This window comes from Nomascus leucogenys, chromosome 7b, assembly GCF_006542625.1.
Source record: "Nomascus leucogenys isolate Asia chromosome 7b, Asia_NLE_v1, whole genome shotgun sequence".
NCBI lineage: Eukaryota > Metazoa > Chordata > Mammalia > Primates > Hylobatidae > Nomascus > Nomascus leucogenys.
The window spans coordinates 7,292,896-7,313,509 of NC_044387.1; the positions used below are offsets into that span (position 1 = coordinate 7,292,896).

The 20,614-nt window shown below is 55.1% G+C and overlaps 1 protein-coding gene across 2 annotated transcripts; it reads right to left on the reverse strand.

Moving 5' to 3' along the window:
• Positions 1-12,560, reverse strand: TSPO (translocator protein). 2 transcript variants are annotated; one of them, XM_030815410.1, is made up of 4 exons: positions 12,470-12,560; positions 3,852-4,062; positions 2,072-2,210; positions 1-441 (listed from the first exon to the last, which is right to left on the reverse strand). In XM_030815410.1, the coding sequence occupies exons 2-4, from the start codon at positions 4,031-4,033 to the stop codon at positions 253-255; spliced, it is 510 nt and encodes a 169-aa protein (XP_030671270.1). In that variant the 5' UTR covers positions 4,034-4,062; positions 12,470-12,560; the 3' UTR covers positions 1-252. The 2 variants fall into 2 exon arrangements, with proteins under 2 accessions (XP_030671270.1, XP_004088459.1); XM_004088411.3 differs by lacking the exon at positions 12,470-12,560 and adding an exon at positions 11,849-12,134.
• Positions 12,561-20,614: the final 8,054 nt, after the last annotated feature.

Here is a 20,614-nt window from a genome sequence, read left to right on the forward strand (position 1 = left end):
TAAAGGAAGTCAAAAACTTTATTAGGCTTATAAAATTCCATGTTCCGAGAACATGCTCTAAGCATGCAGAAAGCGCAGGACGCTGCTTCCGGGTGGGGGCTCAGGTGGGGCCACCTCTGAAGCTCTGCTGACCCCCTGGGCCGAGGCCCTGACAGACTAGCAGACCCAGTGGTCATGAAAGCGTGACGGCCACCACATCACGAGTGTGATGGCACCTGCTGGTGCAGCTGCAGTCCCTAGTGGGCCGGGCACTCACTCTGGCGGTCGCCGTCCGCTACGCCAGCCATGGTTGTCCCGCCATACGCAGTAGTTGAGTGTGGTCGCGAAGGCCAGCCAGGCCAGGTAGGGATAGAGCAGGCGGGCGGCCAGCGGGCTCACCTGGTACCAGGCCACGGTAGTGGCTGCCGCCGCCCCACTGACCAACAGGAGATCCACCAAGGCCTGCAGAGATTGGGGGAGGGAGGACAGGGAGGCCTGAGGCACCACGTTCACCCAAGTGTGTGTCACACTGCCCAACTCCCACTGGATTTGGGAGTCAGGAGCCTCACTCACCCCCACTCCACCCTTGAGTGACCTGGCCAAGCCCCTCCCCCATCTCAGCCTCAGTTTCCTCATCTGTAAAATGGGAACAGTCATCCCACCTGACCAATGCCTTGTGTGGGGTGCACGTGACATGCCTGAAGTGAACTCGGTTTGTTCAGGGGTGCGGTGGTGGCTTAGGAGGTCTTGCACGTCCCTTCCCCTCTCTGAGGTCAGAGCCTCCACTGAGAGCAGCACTGACCTCCCAGCATTACTACAAAAACTTGCTATTTGTCAGGTGCAGTGGTTCACGCTTGTAATCCCAGCACTTTGGGAGGCCGAGACGGGTGGATCTCCTAAGTTCAAGATCTTAGGAGTTCAAGACCAACCTGACCAATATGGTAAAACCCCGTCTCTACTAAAAATAAAAAAATTAGCCAGGCATGGTGGCATGTGCCTGTAGTCCCAGCTACGCAGGAGGCTGAGGCAGGAGAATTGTTTGAACCTGGGAGGCGGAGGTTGCAGTGAGCTGAGATCACGCCACTGCACTCCAGCTGGGCACCAGAGCGAGACTCTGTCTCAAAAAAAAAAAAAAAAATACAGAAAATTAGCCGGACATGGTGCTGCATGCCTGTAATCCCAGCTACTCGGGAGGCTGAGACAGGAGAATCACTTGAACCTGGGAGGTGGAGTCTGCAGTGAGCCGAGATCATGCCACTGCACTCCAGCCTGGGCAACAGAGTAAGACTGTCTCAAAAAAAAAAAAAAAAAAAAAAAAAAAAAGAGGCTGCCGGGCACAGAGACATGACCTGGAGTCCCAGCTACTCAAGAGGTAAAGGCGAGAGAATCAATCGTTTGAGCCCAGGAGGTCGAGTCTGCCCTGGGCAACATAGCGAGTCCTCATCTCTTAAAAAAGTTTAAAACTTTAAAAAAGAAGCAGTCAGCCGGGCGCAGTGGCTTACACCTGTAATCCCAGTACTTTGAGAGGCCAAGGCAGGTAGATCACCTGAGGTCAGGAGTTCAAGACCAGCCTGGCCACCATAGTGAAACCCCATCTCTACTAAAAAAAATAAAAATAAAAATAGAAAAATTAGCCAGGAGTGGTGGTGCACACCTGTAGTCCCAGCTACTCGGGAGGCTGAGGCAAGAGAATTACTTGAATCTGGGAGGTGGAGTTTGCAGTGGGCCGAGATCTCACCACTGCACTCCAGCCTGAGTGAGAGAGTGAGACTCTGTCTCAAACAAAAAAAAAGAAGCTGTCATGCAGAGGGGCCAGTGACCCTGCCCACCCAGTACCAGGCTTCGTGTGGGTTTTCCTACACAGTGGTCCCCAAACCCACCCCTGCAACCCCTTCTGCCTTAATAGCTTCCCTCACTGGAGGAGTCAGTAGAGGGGAGGCTCCAGGGTGTGGGCTGCTTCCAGCTAGAGAGACGTGGCCTTTTGCCTCCCCTAGCCCCGCCTGCAGACGCTGACCCAGTGTCATATGTGATGCCCCATGTCCTCTAAGGGTCGGATCCAGGGATCAGGGACACATGCCATGGCCACACTTACCCAGCCCATTTGTCGGGCACCAAAGAAGATGGGGGGCCACGCCCAGTTCAGGGCCAGCTGCCCAGTGTAGAGGCCCAGGGGAACCACAGCCTCCTCTGTGAAGCCTCCCAGCTCTTTCCAGACGAGGTAGGAGCCATACCTGAAACAGAGGCCGCAGTTCAGAGCACCATTAGGAACAAGGCCAGGAGCCTTGCCCACCTCCAAGTGACACAGTGATGGCTCATACATGACCTGACACTGACTGCTGTGTGATCTCAGGGAAGTTGCTTGATCTCTCTGGGCCTTCATTTTTCATAGGGTTGCTGTAGAGAGTCTAGTTAGCACATTGGCAGTGCTTCATGCGATACGCAGCATATAGGACACTCAGTAAATACCTGCCATTATTATCACTGTCACTGCTATGAAAGGGAAGCACATGGTGTGACTAGGTAGGGAGCAGGCTCTTAACCTAGCCAGGGCACTGCATAGAGGATGGGACATTTGAGCTGGGCCTTAAAGGATGAATAGGAGTTTTCCAGGGGGGGAAACAGGACATGCAAAGGCTTTGAGACAGATGTGAGACCCTGAGTCAGTCTGTGACTGCAGGGTGAGGTCCAGGGGGAGGCCTGGTCATGGGAGCTGTTAACACAGGGCAACAATAATACCACCAGTAATAGTAGCCGATGCCCTCCGGCACTCACAGGAGCCAGGCCCTACCACTTCCCGAGCATTCACTCATTTCAGCCTCATGATGATGCCGCAAGGCAGGCAGTATCAGCACCCCCTTTCAGTGAGGAGACTGAGGCACAGGCGGTGAAGTGACTGAGATCTCTTGGCAGGCCATCAGTGGATAAAGTCTGGTCGGCCAGGGCCAGAGCCCCAGTTCTCTCCTACTAACGAGGGGTTTGCCTTATCCAGAGCCACAGGGAGCCCCAAAAAGTTCCCCCGAAGAGAGACGGACTGGGTGGTGTAGGAAGGCCAAGCGGGGTGCGGACACTGGAGCCAGGAAAGTGCAGGACCCTGGCTGGGCAGGGCCTGGGCCGGGAGGGGTGAGGCCCAGGTGACAACCCAGGTTCCAGGACCTTATTCCCATCAGAGCCGGGTACCTGGCCTGGCCTCTGCTATCCGCCCGCTAGAGTGCCTGGCACCTGTGTCCCCAGCCTGCACTGCACTGGCACAGAACCAGGATGCAGGGAACATTCCAGAAGGCAGTCAATTCCCTGCCTCCTGGGTGCGGTCCCCGCTACAGCCACCAAGAGGCGCCCTGCCCCTCCCAGCACGTCCGTTCCGGGTGGAATTCCCCTGGTGTAGTCCCAGGGGACTCAGGCCAGACTGAGCCTGAAGGGGGCTGTGCGGGGTCCACACTTGCAAGCCCTGTGTCCTGGGGAGGCCCCTTATCATGGGGGTCGTTGAGTATGAATGAGATGAGCCTGGCGCTGGGCAGGAGTTCAACAAAGGAGCTGCTCTTGGGGCTGTTGCTGCCGTTGTTAATCTTGGAAAGCGTCCATGCTGCTGCCCAAGGCCAACCTTCACACACTACGGTGGCCCCCGCCTGGAGCTGTGAACATGGCGGGGATGCCAGGGTGGGGTGAGCATCTGACCCGTCCCCCCAGGGGCCCAGGAGGAGAAAGTTCTGTTGTGCAATCGACAGGCCCACAGCTTCCCCACCCTGGCTTGTCAAATGGGGCTGGGGAAACCATGCTGTGGCCCATGGCCCACCTGGAGGAGACCCTCTGTCCTGGGCCAGGCCTCCCCTTGCAAAGCGCCAGGCTCATCCCCAGGCCAGTGCGCGCCCACCTACCCCATGGTCGAGTAGAGCGTGCCCCAGATGGGGCCCAGCACCCAGTGGGGCGGGTGCCACGAGGGCTTCTGCAGGCCGGCATACCAGCGGAGACCCTCGCCGTGGACAAAGCGGGAGCCCACGAAGCACCCCAGGCTGGGCGCCAGCGTGAAGCCCATGGCGGACACCCAGGGCGGGGCCATGGCTGCTGCAGCTGCTATTCAGGGGAGCTCTGAAAGAGAAGACAGGGCTGGGTGAGGGTATTCCTGAGGCCATGGGGTCAGGCCTGTGTCTCCTCCAGTGTCCCCGAAAGGCCTGTCACCCACAGATCAACCAGTCAGCTGATCAGGAGGCGCAGAGATGTGCGGGGTGGGAGTGGCTGAGTGAACGAATTTCCAGCCTTGCTCCTGCCCCAACTGCCTGGCCTCACCTTTGCCCACCCTCACCTCGACCTTGGGTCTCTGGCACTGACCTCTCCTCTCTGCTGCCTCTTCCAAGGCCAGTTTGGGTCCCCTCCACCAAGAAGCCTTCCCAGCCTGCCTCCCTGGGCCAAGTCCCCGCCCTGGGAGCTCTGCCAGGCCAGTGCTTTACATTCACCTTTCACTCACTCACTCATTCATTTGGTGACTGGTATCAGACAGAATTTGGGTCAAATCCCTTTCCTCACTGCCTCACTGTGACCTCAGGCAAATCACATCAACTCAGGGCCTCAGTTTCCCCCTCGGTAGAGTGGGATATCAATGCTCACCTACCTTGAGCACAGCTCAGTACACAGCAGCAAGGAGGGTCTCTACACAGCTGTTTCAGCACCCCACACGGGCCCCAGTAAAACCACCGCCCCTTCCCCATGCACTGGAGACGGAGAGCAGCCTGCCTGGGGCCACACTGCACTCTGGGCCACGCTCTGCCCTGGTGGCAATATGGCTCTCACCTTGACCTCATCAAAAAACGAAGGGCTAAGCTCCCACTCACTCTGATTCTAGGTGGAGAATCAGGGGTCGTCTGCTCTTGTCTGAGACAAGAAGCCACACAACCCGATTCAGTTCTGCCAACTTGCAGCAAGGCCTGCTGGGGCGAGGGCTGGGACCCAGGGGGGCACGGGGCTGGGGAGGCCCTGAGTGGGCACAGACTGGTGCTGAGGGAGCCTGGACCTCAGAAAGGGACCCTCTGACCGGGGACCAGGGAGGAGATGCCACAGGAAGAACAGTGAGCACTTTCGTTCCAAGGGAACACGAGAGACAAGCAGTCCAGGGGACATGGAGGCAGCCAAGCGGGGGTAGAGGGGTGTCAGCAGAGACTGTGCTGAACGTGGGCTTCGGCAGGGGCAAAGGGCAAAGGGCAAAGCTGGCCCCAGGGAGAAGGGGCGGCTGCTGGCCTGGGATCCATGGAGCTGGGTGAGCACAGAAGCAACCTCAGTGCCCAGCACCCAGGGACTATTAAAGACTAGCCCCCCACAAACCAAGCTTCTGAAGGCTTTCTAGTAAAGAGAAAGTTGTTCTCAACATAACATGAAGAAAGCAGAATATAACATTGACTACAGAATGACCCCAATTTTGGCAAAAAATGGATAACATAGATAGGCGCTTTTTTTGAGACAGAGTCTTGCTCTGTTGCCCAGGCTGGAATACAATGGCGCGATCTCAGCTCACTATAACCTCCGCCTCCCAGGTTCAGGGATTCTCCCGTCTCAGCCTCCTGCCTCCCAAGTAGCTGGGATTACCGGCACGTGCCACCATGCCGGGCTAATTTTTGTATTGTTAGTAGAGACAGGGTTTCACCATGTTGGCCAGGCTGGTCTCAAACTCTTTACCTCAGATGATCTGCCTGCTTCGGCCTCCGAAAGTGATGGGATTACAGGCATGAGCCACTGCGCCCAGCCTAGATATGCATTTTTTTCTTCAATTGTAACCAATGCATGCATGAAGATGTTAGCCATGGTCCTAATCATAAAGCCAACATTTCCGGGGGAATGGCTGTATGCCAGGCCAGGCAAGCTTTACCCCAACACTGGCCGTGAACCCTCACCCTGCAAGGAAGCCATGCCACCTTATGGCCATCTGCCAACAAAGACCTGAGCCACAGGGCAGTGGAGATGTCTGCCCAAGTCCCCTCCACAGGCCAGCCACTCGGGATTCCAGAGTCCACCCTTGGCAGCAGGATTTATGATGCTAAGTTCACTATGTTACTTGTTTGCCAAAATATGTATAATGAACATCACTGTATTTTATATTTTAGAGACAGAGTGTCGCTGCTGTCCAGGCTGGAGAGCAGTGGTACCATCACAGCTCACTGCAGCCTTGACCTCCCAGGCTCAGGGGATTCTCCCACCTCAGCCTCCAAAGTAGCTGGAACTACAGGCATGTACCACCATGCCCAGCTCATTTTTTGTATTTTTTGTAGACAGGGTCTCTCCATGTTGCCCAGGCTAGTCTCGAACTCCTGGGCTCAGGTGATCCTTTCGCTTTGTTCTCCCAAAGTGCTGGGATTATAGGCATGACCCACTGTGCCTGGCCAGGGAATTTTTTTTTTTTTTTTTTTTTTTTTTTTTTTTTTTTTTTTTTTTTTGAGATGGAGTCTCGCTCTGTCACTCAGGCTGGAGTGCACTGGCGAGATCTCAGCTCCCTGCAACTTCTGCCTCCGGGGTTCAAGCGATTCTCCTGCTTCAGCCTTCCAAGTAGCTGGGATTACAGGCGCCTGCCACCACGCCCAGCTAATTTTTATATTTTTTAGTAGAGACAGGGTTTCATCATGTTGGCCCGGCTGGTCTCAAACTCCTGACCTGAGTTGATCTGCCCGCCTCAGCCTCCCAAAGTGCTAGGATTACAGGCGTGAGCCACCGCACCCGGCCTGTTTTAAAGTAACAGAGTGTCAGGCATCCAGCAGATTCTGGTGCTGCCACTTACTATGATTCCCTCCCCTCCCTGCACCTCAGTTTTCTCGCGTGTTGAATGGGGACAGTTACCCCATCCCCCAAGGTCGCTGCACAGATGAGCAGTAAGGATGGACATTCTTGGGGGCTGGGCATGTGACCTAGGTCCCGGCAAGAAATGTTCCTGTGTTCTCCCTTCCCCTCCCCCTGCCCCTCCCCCTCCCTCCTGCCCCTCCCCTCCCTCCTGCCTCCCTCCCTCCTGCCCCTCCCCTCCCTCCTGCACCTCCCCTCCCTCCTGCACCTCCCCCTCCCTCATGCCCCTCCCCTCCATCCTGCCCCTCCTTCCTGCCCCGCCCTCCAGCTTCAAGGGTACACGTGCTCATGGGGTGGGGGTGGGGGTCTGACGTCACTACACATATGAAAGGCCACCTTCCCTGGGGCAGGAGGTGCTGCTGAGCACTGGCCCTGCACCACCGCCAAGTGGATATGGAGCTCTGGACCATAGCCCTGGGACCACCTCCCAGCTCAGCCTCCCACTACATCCTCTCAGGTAAGCCCAGGCCAGCTCAGCCCACGCTCATTTGGGCAACCAAGACACAACCGCTGCTCTGCTGGAGCCTGCGTGAGTCCACAGCTGAGTGACATTGCGGGGGAACCATAAGGAGCCTCATTCAGCCTCCACTGGAAACGAGCCGGACCAGGTGCCTGTACGTGCCTTTTCCCAGGACACCCCCAGCTGAGGCCCAACTGCCCCACACTGATGGCCCGCTCTCACTCACAGGTGTCCCTGTCCAGGCAAGCAAGGTTAATACCACCAGCATAAGACACGTGGACATCCCGAACCCCTTGATATGACATGGAAGCTGGTGCGCTTTCAGTGATGTTCCTGCCACAAATGGAAACCCCCAGTGCAGGCATGAGCCACTGTGCCCAGCCTAAAATTAACCATTTTAAAGTGCACAATTCAGCAGCATTTGTATATTCCCAATGTTGTGCAACCACCCTCTGTATCAAGTTCCAAAGCATTTTCAACCCCTAAAAGAAACCCCATATCCATCAGCAGTGGCTCCCCTCGCCCTCCCTCCCACCCCTGGCAGCCAGCAATCTGACTTCTCTCTGGGGACTTGCCCATCCTGGACATTTGGTATCAATGGAATCACGCAGTGTGTGGCCCTCGTGTCTGGCTTCCTTCACTGAGCGCCGTGTTCTAGAGGTCCTCACCTTGTAGCATGTGGCAGAACTTCTCCCCACGATTGTGTCACCTGGCTCCAGCACCCAGCCAGGGCCAGGCACACACTCGGCCCTCAGGAAATCACAGTGGGACTCCCCCAGTATTCCAGCTGACAGGGCCGTAGAGACCACTATCCAGGTCCCCCGTTGTATAGGACGAATTAAAGTCACAGAGGCATGGTGGCTTTCCCAAGGCCACAGCAAGAGAGCAGGGTCTGGAGCCGGTTCTGAGTCCCGTGCTCACACTCCCACCCCAGGCTGCCCCCTTCTCAGGCCTGGCTGTGGTTATGACCCACAGGGCCAAGGGGCTCAGAGGGTCTGTCCCACCAGAAAACAGGCAGTGAGATGCCCAACAAGGAGAAAGCCTGGTGGGGGGCGGGGAGTTTCCTAGGGCCTCTGGGGAACTGCCCAGCTCCTGAATTGCCCAAATGGGGAACAGGTGGGCAGGGGCGGTACCCCACCATGATGAGTCATGCTGAGCCATGCTAGGCAGGATCCAGAGATCTGCTCTGGGATGAGCCCAGGGAAAGCTGGGGTGGGCCAGGCCAGGGGGCACACATGGCAGGGACGGGACTCAGGCTCAGGCAGAGGGGTGAAGCCACCTATACACCCTTTGTCTCCTTCAGAAAGTGAATCGAGATCCAGACCTCGGCTCTGCTTCAATCCAAGGCTCGTCTCTGGGCCTGGCTTCCTCCAACGTCAGGTGGGTAAACCGCTGTGTCTGCTTCTTGGGGGGCTGGGGTAGCTCAAGGGAGGAAGGGGTGGGACAACAACGTTTCCCTGAAAACTCCAGAGAAGAGAGGGGTTGTGGGTATCAGTGTGGGGCCACTAGCCCCATTTCCTCCAGGGGAAGACAGGGCCTCAAGGCTCGGACCTGTGACGAGACCCTATCAGCCACGAGAGCCCCTGGACACTCCACAGGTGAAAATGCCCTGCACGGAGCAGCGCCGCCAAAACGGGGGCAGGATCAGGGCAGGGTGGAGGGCACAGGACGTGGAGGCAGGAGAAGGCTCCAGGCCTTGCTCAGCTCTGGTCGTGCACGGGCCTCTGGTAGGCAGGGGCGTGCGTGGTGGAGTCCGTGCTCGTCCCAACTGTCACCGCCTTGTTCAGTCCCCACAGCGGCCACAGGGCACCAGCTGCTTCTCCCTGAGCCACGCAGCCCGCTCGGCCTCCACGGTGGAGTTGTGACTGGTCCCATTTTCCAGATGAGGAAACTGAGACATGAGAAGTCACAGAACTTTCTAGGTCTGAGTGACTCCAAAATCCACCCCACCCCTCCCTCTGAGCTGGGTGTCTGCCGGGCTGCTCTGGGCCGCATGGCCACTTGCCAGGAGCTGTGTCACCACCCGTCTCAGCCTCCTTCCTCATCTGAAACAGGGCTCATAAAGCCTGCAGCGCCAGAACTGGACCCACAGGTCCATAGGCAACTCCACCCCACCTCTGAACGGCGCCAGAAGGTTTTCTCAGGGCCAGTAGCATCACTGTCCACCTGCCGTGGCAACATCCCAGCCCCCACAGAGCATCAGGCCCCGCAGGATCTGAGCCCTCCCCCCACCGAGGGTGGGACCCAGGGTCTCCAGGTCTTGTGAGGCTTCGCTCCTGGCCCGAAGACCCCAGACCCATCGCTGCCCCAAGGTATCTCATCTCCTGGGCCTCTGTCCCCATCTATGAGGTGGTGGTCGAGCCAGTGGGTTCCAGGGTGTCTTTCTGTTCTCAGAGACCTCCCTATAGGTGACCCAGAAGGCCAGGCATGGTGGCTCACACCTGTAATCTCAGCACTTTGGGAGGCTGAGGCGGGCAGATCACCTCAGGTCAGGAGTTTGAGACCAGCCTGGCCAACGTGGTGAAACCCCGTCTCTACTAAAAATACAAAAACTAGCCAGGTATGGTGGCGCACGTCTGTAATCCCAGCTACTCAGAAGGCTAAGGCAGGAGAATCACTTGAACCCGAGAGGAGGAGGTTGCAGTGAGCCAAGATTATGCCACTGCACTCCAGCCTGGGCAACAGAGCACGACTCTGTCTCAAAATAAATAAATAAATAAATAAAGCAAACAAACAAAACAAAAAAAAAGAAGGCGACCCAAAAAGAGAGTAAGGAATATGTCCCTTCTCTGATCCCCACCCCCACCCCCAGCTGCACCCACTCCCCTGAGCCTTGTCTCTCCAACGAAGCCACCACTGTCCCAGGGACTTGTTTTCAGGCTTTTTAAAAATGATTCATGGCTAATCGTCCTCATCATAACCTTTGTGTGCATTTTTCATTACGAAAGTAACCAGTGGAACAGCCCACAGGTCTGGGAAAATCCACAGCCAACCTGGCCATCGAGTGGCCTGGGAGAGGGTAGGGTGAGGGTGGGGTGTCCAGGGGGAATTGGTTCTGTTAAGAAAAACTACTTCCCTTTCCTTCAAGGTTCGGGGGTTAAACTTTTTTTTTAGTAAAAAATAAAGAAACAGCCTGGCCGACATGGTGAAACCCGTCTCTACTAAAAATATAAAAATTAGCCAGGCTGAGGCAGGAGAATCACTTCAACTCAGGATGTGGAGGTTGCAGTGAGCCCAGCTGGAGCCACTGCACTCCAGCCTGGGCAATGGAGCGAGACACTGTCTCAAAAAATATATATATAAATAAAAAAAAGAAATTAAGAATGGCTTCCCTAGTGGTCTAGTGGTTAAAAAAATAAAAAAGACTACCGTTTTAAACAGAGAGCACATCCAAGCATTGTTTGCACAATCAAAAGTAAAGAAAACACAAATAAGCCAGGAACGGTGGCTCATGCCTGTAATCCCAGCACTTTGGGAGGCTGAGGTGGGAGGATTGCTTGTGCCCAGGAGTTCTGCAGGAGACTGCAGTGAGCCGTGATTACATCACTGCACTCCAGCCTTCGTACCAGAGTGAGACCCTGTCTCAAACAAACAAACAAAAACAAGAAAGGAAGGAAGGAAAGAAGGAGAGAGAGAGAGAGAGAAAAGAAGAAAGAAAGAAAAACAGAAAGAAGAAGGAAGGAAGGAAGGAAGGAAGGAAGGAAGGAAGGAAGGAAGGAAGGAAGGAAGGGGAAGGAAGGAAGGCGGAGAGAGAGAGAGAGAGCAAGCAAGCAGGCAGGCAAGCAAGCTAAAGTGAAAAAGTAGGCTCCCTCTCTGTGAGCCCAAGCCCCTCACCCCACCTGGAGAACCCGCTGTGAATACTTTCTGGATGGTGCCTCATGCCAGGCACAAGTGTGTACAGACGACAGGACACAGCACATGTACACACACACACACACACACACACACTCTCCCAGGAAAGAAAGTGGTCCTCGGGGCACAGTGGAGAAGGCAGGCTGGGATCAGACTGCACGGGTTCTGGCCCTGGCTGCACCACGCCAGCTGCATGACTCTGGACAAAGGCTTCTTTGGCAAGCCTCAGTTTCCCCCAGTTTCCAGCACTCCCCTGGGGGCCTAGGATTCCCGCGGAGCCTCCCTGTGGGGTTGCCAGCAGCCAGGTGGAGACTCAGGGGCCGCCTTCCCCTGCTGGGCTGAGGCTGGCTCTCCTGCCCTTGCTACATGGCCCCTTTCACCGCCAGTGGAAACCTGCCTCATGCTGCCCTGTCCTGGGCCCCACCAACTCCACAGAGACGCCGGGCCTCGCCCACGTTCTGGCAGCAGGCCTTCATGGGCAGGGCTTGCTGTGTGCCAGGCAAGCTGGGCGGCTGCTTCCTGTACACCACCACCCCTGATATCCTCGCCCTGCCTGAGCCCATTCTGGGACAGCCTCAAGTCCTGTCTCTCCGGCCGTCCAGCCCAGGGCACACTGCTGGTATCCCGTAGCGCCGGCCCCTGGCAGGCTGGCCGGAGGGGCTCCAGGCCCACGCCAGGCCATGGCCTCTGGAAGCTGCCCTGGCCAGCGGCGTGTTCACAGCAGGAAGCCCCCGCTTCTCCCACCTGGGCTCCGGCTTCTTTTCAAGGGGCAGGGGAAGCAGACAGGTCCCAGAGGCTGCTTGGCTCACAGTAAGCCCCGTCTAGGCTGCAACGCACCTGAGCCCCGCACTGGGAATCGAGGGCCAGGGGGCCTCTAACTGGCTTTGGGCAAAATAAACTTCCCCGATCTGGGCTGTTCTCCACTATGAAACGGGGTGTCTCGGGGATCAGGAGCCCGAGGTCTCCCAGATATTCTGAGACCCTCAAGGGAGCTCCGCCTAGGATTGCCCATCCGCGGAATGGGCGGGAGAGGGAGCGTCGGCCACTCCTGGGACCGCGCTTCCTGCAGGAGAAGCCGCGCGGCCAGGGGCGGGGCGTGGCAGGGTTGTCCAAGTTTCCCCTTCCGAACCCCCAGCGGGAGGCGGCCCGCGCTGGAACCCCGGCCGCGGAGGCCCAGACTCGGCTGCCCGCCGCCCCCGCCCCTGACCCGGTAGCCGAGCCCCAAGCGCTGCCCCGGGTCGCCCCCTCGGGTGTCCAGTCTGCGGCTCCGGCCTCAGTTTCCCTCTGTCCCGCGGCGCTGTCAAGAGTCGCAGCCATGCGGGCCCCCACTTCCCGCTGCCCCCTCCGCGTCCCGTCCTCACTCACCAGCGGCGAGGGCACGCTCCGGGAAGGGCACTGCCTGGCAGGAGTTAGCCAGGCCGCTGTCCCCGCGTCCGCCCCGCCCCTCCCAGCCGCCAGGCCCCGCCCCTCTCAGCCGCCCGGCCCCGCCCCGCCCCGCCTGGCAGCCCGGGCCCTGGGCCCACTCGCGTCCCAGCGGGACCGGGAGCTCACTCCTCAAAGCCACCTCTCCCGCGGTACGCGCTTCTGCCTCCCCCCGGCCACGAGCGAGTCTTTCGGCTCCTCCTCCCCCTGGTGACCGGTGACGGCTGCCCGGCCAGACCCAGCACCTAAAACGTTGCCGTGTGTCCGGCCAGCGGGTCGTTTGTCGTCTCTTCTAGCCTCACTTTTCCCACCTATAAAACGCGGCAACAAGACCGATCTCCGAGTGGGGAATTACCTCTCCTGAGGCCAAGGCCCTGAGCGTCCTGCTGCCCAGCAGCCTTGGCCCCATTTCCGGAGCACCCCAGTTCCTTGAGCTGTTGACCCAGGGCACGGAGGCAGCGCGCTGCACTCTTAGTCCTGGCCCGGCCACTTTCTGACTGGTTCTCTGGGCCTCCATCTCCTCATCTGTAAAATGGGCACAAAGTCGTGGGACTGATGAGGCCGCAACGCGGTGATACACACAGGACACCCCTCAGATGCTCGGCTCTCAGTGAGGGGAGGCTGCCATCATCACAGCCCAGAGGTGGCCTCCAGCTGCCCAGGTCCACTCCCATGCAGGGTGTGTCCAGCCCCAGGCCCTTGGCACTGGGGCTGTCTTGCTGCAGTTCAAGGCTGTCCCAGCTCCCTCCGGCCAACTCAGCTTGGCAACACTCCATCAGCCTGAACCAGCCACATTGGCCCAAACGGATCCTGCAGGGGCCGAGGAGAACTGTGGCTACTTCTACCCAGACACAGAAGCCAGGAGCCTCCTTGGGGACCAGCCAGGCTGCCGTATGGCTTTCCTAGGACCTGGCATTTTTGCCTTTGTGAGCCTCTTCCTCTATTAAAAAACAAACATATAAAATCTATTTTTGACTGTGTTGGCCTAAAGACAAGGATAACGCAGGCTTGGTTCCATTCTTTTTCTTCTGGGCTTCTTTTTTTTTTTTTTTTTTTTTTTTTGAGACGGAGTTTCGCTCTTGTCTTCCAGGCTAGAGTGCAATGGCACAATCTCGGCTCACTGCAACCTCTGCCTCCTGGGTTCAAGCGATTCTCTCCTCCCTCAGCCTCCTGGTAGCTGGGATTACAGGTGCCTGCCACCACGCCTAGCTAATTTTTGTATTTTTAGTAGAGATGGGGTTTCACCATGTTGGCCAGGCTGGTCTCGAACTCCTGACCTGAGGTGATCCACTGCCTCGGCCTCCTAAAGCGCTGGGATTACAGGCGTGGGCCACCGCCCCTGGCAGCTTTTTTTTTTCCTTTTTTAAAATTCCTTCTGGCCAGCCGCGGTGGCTCACGCCTGTATTCCCAGCACTTTGGGAAGCCGAGGTGGGTGGATCACTAGGTCAGGAGTTCAAGACCAGCCTGGCCAACATAGTGAAACCCCATCTCTGCTAAAAATACAAAAATTAGCCGGGCATGGTGATGCATGCCTGTAATCCCAGCTACTTGGGAGGCTAAGGCAGGAGAATCTCTTGAACCCAGGAGGCAGAGGTTGCAGTGAGCTGAGACGGTGCCACTGCACTCCAGCTTGGCGACAGAGCAAGGCTCCGTCTCAAAAAAAAAAAAAAAAAAAAAAAAAAATCCCTTCTTAGCTGGGCGTGGTGGCTCACCTGTAATCCCAGCACTTTGGGAGGCCGAGGCCGATGGATCACCTGAGGTCAGGAGTTCGCGACCAGCCTAACCAACATGGTGAAACCCAGTCTCTACTAAAAATACAAAAATTAGCTGGGCATGGTGGCAGGTGCCTGTAATCCCAGCTACTCAGGAGGCTGACACAGGAGAATCGCTTGAACCAGGAGGTGGAGGTTGCAGTGAGCCAAGATCACGCCATTGCACTCCAGCTTGGGTGACACAGTGAGACTCTTTCTCAAAAAACAAAACAAAAAATAAAATAAAATAAAAATAAGACACACATGTGGCTGGGTGCAGTGGCTCACGCCTGTAATCCTAGTACTTTGGGAGGCCGAGGCAGGCAGATCACTTCAAGTCAGGAGTTGGAGACCAACCTGGCCAACATGGTGAAACCCCATCTCTACTAAAAATACAAAAATTAGCTGGGCGTTGTGGCGGGCACCTTTAATCCCAGCTACTCAGGAGGCTGAGGCATGAGAATCACTTTAACCCGGGAGGCGGAGGTTGCAGTGAGTCCCGATCACACCTCTGCACTCCAGCCTGTGTGATAAAGCAAAACTCAATTAAAAAAAAAAAACAAACCCCACACACGTGTATACATTACAACAATAATACCAGGTGTGCCCATTCCCCAGTTATGACCAGAACATTACCAGCGTCCCAGGAGCGCCCTGGTGACCTCCCCACCCCAGAGATCACCTTAACTTTGACTTGGGTTGAACACGCCCTTGCATTCCTTTAGGGTTTTCTGAATCCCACCCGGGTGTGTTTCCCTGAGTACTATGTGTGCAGAGAGGCAGCACACCCCCGGCTGGGGCAGAACAGGCGCCATGGCCAGGCCAGAAGACTCCCGGGAAGTTAAACTCAGCTGAGTGCCTGGGGTACAGGCTGGGCCCAGCCTCTGTGGGCACTGACAAGAGGCCCCTCTGGGGCAGGCAGAGGATATGGTTGTGGGTGGGGCTCCCCTGTTAGGACGTTGAGCACAGCTGTGGCATCGACATTCAGCAGGAAATGGTCAGGGGCATGAGCTGTTCTGTCTCTTGCTTCTGAGCTCACAGTGCCCTGAGGAGTAGGGTGCTCAGGCCTCAGGAGCAAGGTGAGGCCCATCAGGTGGGCCATGTGTCCTCAGCAGACCCAGGCAGCAGGGCGAGAACAGGGCTTCCTCAGCCTGTGATAGGGACCAGTCAGGTGCAGGCAAGAATCTGGGCCAGGGCCAGGCGCAATGGCTCACGCCTGTAATCCCAGCACTTGGGGAGGCCAAGGTGGGCGGATCACGAGGTCAGGAGATCAAGACAATCCTGGCTAACATGGTGAAACCCTGTCTCTACTAAAAATACAAAAAAATAGCAGGGAGTGGTGGCGGGCACCTGTAGTCCCAGCTACTCGGGAGGCTGAGGCAGGAGAATCGCATGAACCCGGGAGGCGGAGGTTGCAGTGAGCCCAGATTGTGCCACTGCACTCCAGCCTGGGCAACAGAGTGAGACTCTGTCTCAAAAAAAAGAATCTGGGCCAGGCTCGTGGGGCATTCTGTACCTAAATGAGCAGCATGGCAGCAGGGATGTTGGTAATGCCAGCTCTCAACACACCTCAAGTCACGCTGCTCCCCACTGGACGGGCTGCACAGGTCCAGTATACACACCATGCCCAGGTCTTTCTTCACCACCCCCGCCCCCTCCTGCACGGGTCCTTATTTCCTGGATTTCACATCTTCCTCCTTCTTGGTCCCCCCTTGCTTATGTTGAGCCTGTCCTCCAGGAGTTCTTGAGAAAGACTGCCCTGAAGGTAACATTGCTGAATTCTTGCATCCTACCCCATAGATGGCTGACGCTTGGCTGAGCTGGAGATCATTGTCCTTCAGAATCATGAAGAGATGCTGTCGGCCAGCTGCCACACTGCGGTTGAGCAGGCTAAAACCATTCTGTTTCAGAAGCCTTTGGTTGTTTTTTGTTTTGGTTTTATTTTTTTGTAGACACAGGGTCACGCTATGTTGCTCAGACAAGTTTCTTCCAACTCCTGGGCTCAAGCAATCCTGCTCCGGCCACGCTGTGGATCCTTTATATGTAACCGATTTTGTTCTTCCTGGAAAGTTTTTAAGATTTTGGGCCCCAGAATTCTGCAATTTCACACTGATATTCCCTTATGTGGGCCTAATTTTTTTTTTTTTTTTTTTCTGAGACAGAGTCTCACTCTGTAATCCAGGCTGGAGTGCAGTGGTACGATCTCGGCTCACCGCAGCCTCTGCCTCCCGGGCTCAAGCAATTCTTCTGCCTCAGCCTCCTGAGTAGCTGGGACTACAGGCGAGCTCCAACACACCCAGCTTCGTTTCCTCCACTGTGCCCGCACTCAACAGGCACTTTCCCGCTGGAAGCTCATTCTTTACTTTTCAGAAGTTGGATTATTTCTTTGATTTCCTTCCCTCTATTTTCTCACTTCTCTTTTTCAAATTTGTTGTGCAGCAATCACTTCTCTTTCTGGAACTCCTATTACTCAGAATGTAGGGCCTCTAGGGCTGTTTTTCTAACTTCCTTTTCTCTCTCTCTCTCTTTTTTTTTTTGAGACAGAGTCTCACTCTGTTGCCCAGGCTGGGGGGGCGTGCAGTGGCATAATCTCGGCTTACTGCAACCTCTGCCTCCCGAGTTCAAGGGATTCTCCTGCCTCTGCCTCCCGAGTAGCTGGGATTACGGGCATGTGCCATGATGCCTGGCTAATTTTTGTATTTTCATCAGAGACAGGGTTTCGCCATGTTGGCCAGGCTGGTCTCGAACTCCTGAGATCGGTGATCCACCCGCCTCGGCCTCCCAAAGTGCTGGGATTACAGGTGTGAGCCACTGTGCCCGGCCATCTTTTTTTTTTTTTTTTTAATTATAATATCGCTTGTTATTTTAGATATACTATCTAAAATATATGTATATTTGGGGGTATATGTGCAGGTTTATTACATGGGTATACTGTGTGACACTGAAGTTTGAGGTACAATTGATTCTGTCACCCAGATAGTGGCCATAACAGTAGTAGGCAGTTTTTCAACCCTTGCCCCACTCCCTCCCACCTCTAGGAGTTCCCAGTGTCCATTGTTTTCATCTTTATGTCCAGGTGTATCAATGTTTAGCTCCCACTTGTAAGTGAGGACATGCAGTATTTGATTTTCTGTTTCTGCATTAATTTGTTTAGGATAATGGCTTCTAGCTGCATCCATGTAACTTCCTTTTCTTGCCGACTTTTCTTTTTTTTTTTTGAGATGGAGTCTCGCTCTGTCGCCCAGGATGGAGTGCAGTGGCACGATCTTGGCTCACTGCAACAACCTCCACCTCCGCGGTTCAAGTGATTCTCCTGCCCCAGCCTCCTGAGTAGCTGGAACTACAGGTGTGTGCCACCATGCCCGGCTCATTTTTTGTATTTTTTAGTAGAGACAGGGTTTCACCATGTTGGCCAGGATGGTCTCAAACTCCAGACCTCGTGATCTGCCCGCCTCCGCCTCCCAAAGTGCTGGGATTACACGTGTGAGCCACCGCGCCCGGCCCTTTTTTTTTTTTTTTTTGAGATGGAGTCTTGCTCTGTCACCCAGGCTGGAGTGCAGTGGCTTGATCTCTGCTCACTGCAACCTCCACTTCCCGGGTTCAAGCAATTCTCCTGCCTCAGCCTCCCGAGTGGCTAGGATTACAGGCACACGCCGCCACGCCCAGCTAATTTTTTGGATTTTAGTAGAGACGGGGTTTCACCATGTTGCCCAGGCTGGTCTTGAACTCCTGAGCTCAGGCAATCTGCCCGCCTCGGCCTCCAAAAGGGCTGGGATTACAGGCGTGAGCCACTGCGCCCGGCCTTTTCTTTTCTTTTTTTTTTCTTCTTTTTGAAACAGAGTCTCACTCTGTCACCCAGGCTGGAGTGCAGTGGTGTGATCTCAGCTCACTGCAACCTCCACTTCACAGGTTCAAACAGTTCTCATGCCTCACCCTCCCAAGTAGCTGGGATTGCAGGCATGTGCCACCACACCTGGATAATTTTTGTATTTTTAGTAAAGATGGGGTTTTGCCATGTTTGGCCACGCTGGTCTTGAACTCCTGAACTCAGGTGATTCACCCGCCTTGGCCTCCCAAAGTGCTTGGATTACAGGTGTGAGGCACTGTGCTGGCTTTTTTTTTTCTTTTCTTTCTTTTTTTTTTTTTTTCAGATAGGGTCTCCCTCTGTCACCCAGGCTGGAGTGCAATAGTTCAGTCATGGCTCACTGCAGCCTCATACTCCTGGGTTCAAGCAGTTCTCCTGACTCAGCCTCCTATGTAGCTGGAACTACACTCACGAGCCACAGTACCTAGCTATTTTTTTTTCCTTTTGTAGAAACAGGATCTTTCAAGTATCACCTTTTGATGAAGAAAAAAGGAAACAGTCTGACTATGTTGCCCAGGCTGCTCTTGAACTCCTGGCCTCAAGTGATCCTCCTGCCTCGGCCTCCCAAATCACTGGGATTACAGGCCTGAGCCACTGTGTCTGGCCAATAATTTTCTTTTTTTTTAATTTGAGGCAGAGTTTCACACTTGTTGCCCAGGCTGGAGTGCAATGGCGCGATCTCGGCTCACTGCACCCTCTGCCTCCTGGGTTCAAGCAATTCTCCTGCCTCAGCCTCCTGAGTAGCTGGGATTACAGGCATGAGTGACCGCGCCCAGAGACCCCTTTGTTTGTCCCTTTCCGGTGAAACCCCAGATGGGTCCCAAAGTGGGGGAGGGGCATCACCCAGTGGCTAGGGAGGTGGAGGGGACCTAAAGATCTGTTTCTCAAAGGCACCTCCAAATAATCCTCTTTGTTTTAGCATTCTTTCCCTCTTAGATCTAGAAGCAGCAGCAGCTGCTGCCTGTTCTTAAGTTTTTGAGGATTCTGTTGTATGCATAAGGATTGGCTTGCAGCCTTCCCCACTCCTGGGAGGGATTTAGCTGTCTGAGATCAGCTCAGTCAGGTAATACCAGCCTACCTGCTTTCCAGCTTCCAGAGATTCTGCTGCTGGGGGTCCCCTTTCCTGTTCTTCCTGTCCTTGTGGATTTATATCTTTAAATATCTCTTTGTTGTGGATTTATGGGCTTCCAGAGGCAGTGCTCTCTCTACGCGTCTTAACCTGAAAGTGTCTTCTGTGTGTGTGTGTGTGTGTGTGTGTGTGTGTGTGTGTGTGTGTGTGTATATATATATATATTTTTTTTTTTTTTTTGGAGATGGAGTTTCATTCTTGTTGCCCAGGCTGGAGTGCAATGGCGCAGTCTCAGATCACTGCAACCTCTGCCTCCTGGGTTCAAGCAATTCTCCTGCCTCCGCCTCCCAAGTAGCTATGATTACAGGCATGCGCCACCACCCCCAGCTAATTTTTGTATTTTTTGTAGTGATGGGGTTTCACCACGTTGGCCAGGCTAGTCTTGAACTCCTGACCCCAGGTGATCTGCCCACCTCAGCCTCCCAAAGTGCTGGAATTACAGGCATGAGCCACCGCACCCGGCCTTTTTTTTTTTTGAAACAGAGTCTTGCTCTGTCACCCAGGTTGGAGTACAGTGGCGGGATCTCGGCTTACTGCAATCTCTGCTGCCCGGATTTAAGCGATTCTCCTGCCTCAGCCTTCCGAGTAGCTGGGACTATAAGCGCCCGCCACCATGCCCAGCTAATTTTCGTATTTTTAGTAGAAACGGGGTTTCTCGGCCGGGCGCGGTGGCTCACGCTCGTAATCCCAGCACTTTGGGAGGCCGAGGCGGGCGGATCACGAGGTCAGGAGATCGTGACCACGGTGAAACCCCGTCTCTACTAAAAATACAAAAAATTAGCCGGGCGTGGTGGCGGGCGCCTGTAGTCCCAGCTACTCGGAGAGGCTGAGGCAGGAGAATGGCGTGAACCCGGGAGGCGGAGCTTGCAGTGAGCCGAGATTGTGCCACTGCACTCCAGCCTGGGCGACAGAGCAAGACTCCGTCTCAAAAAAAAAAAAAAGAAACAGGGTTTCTCCACGTTGGCCAGGCTGGTCTTGAACTCCTGACCTCAAGTGATCCATCTGCCTCAGCCTCCCAAAGTGCTGGGATTACAGGTGCGAGCCACTGCGCCTGGCCAGGCTGTGTCTCTTGAGTTGCTTTTAGGTTCACATTAGATAACCCCAATTTCCAACCTCCATTCTGTCACTAACCACCGGTCACTCAATCTCTTAGCAACTATCCATTACAGCGTTGCTGTGAGGAATTAAATAAGCTATTATCTGAAACATACTCAAGGCTTTGTTCAATAGCATAAAGATCTATTGGATGCTTATTATGTGCCAGGCACTGTGTGGTTTGTAAGAAAACATTGTAAAAGAGAGCTGTTACCTTGCATAGTTGGGAGCTGGCAACGGATGGTCGG

Excerpts from the sequence above, each read along its gene's own strand:
- TSPO (XM_030815410.1), bottom strand. The coding sequence starts at position 4,033 with ATGGCCCCGCCCTGGGTGTCCGCCATGGGCTTCACGCTGGCGCCCAGC. Across the intron at positions 2,211-3,851 it reads ACGCTCTACTCGACCATGGG|GTATGGCTCCTACCTCGTCT; the intron begins GTAGGTGGGCGC and ends CCTCTGTTTCAG. Across the intron at positions 442-2,071 it reads GTGCCCGACAAATGGGCTGG|GCCTTGGTGGATCTCCTGTT; the intron begins GTAAGTGTGGCC and ends CAATCTCTGCAG.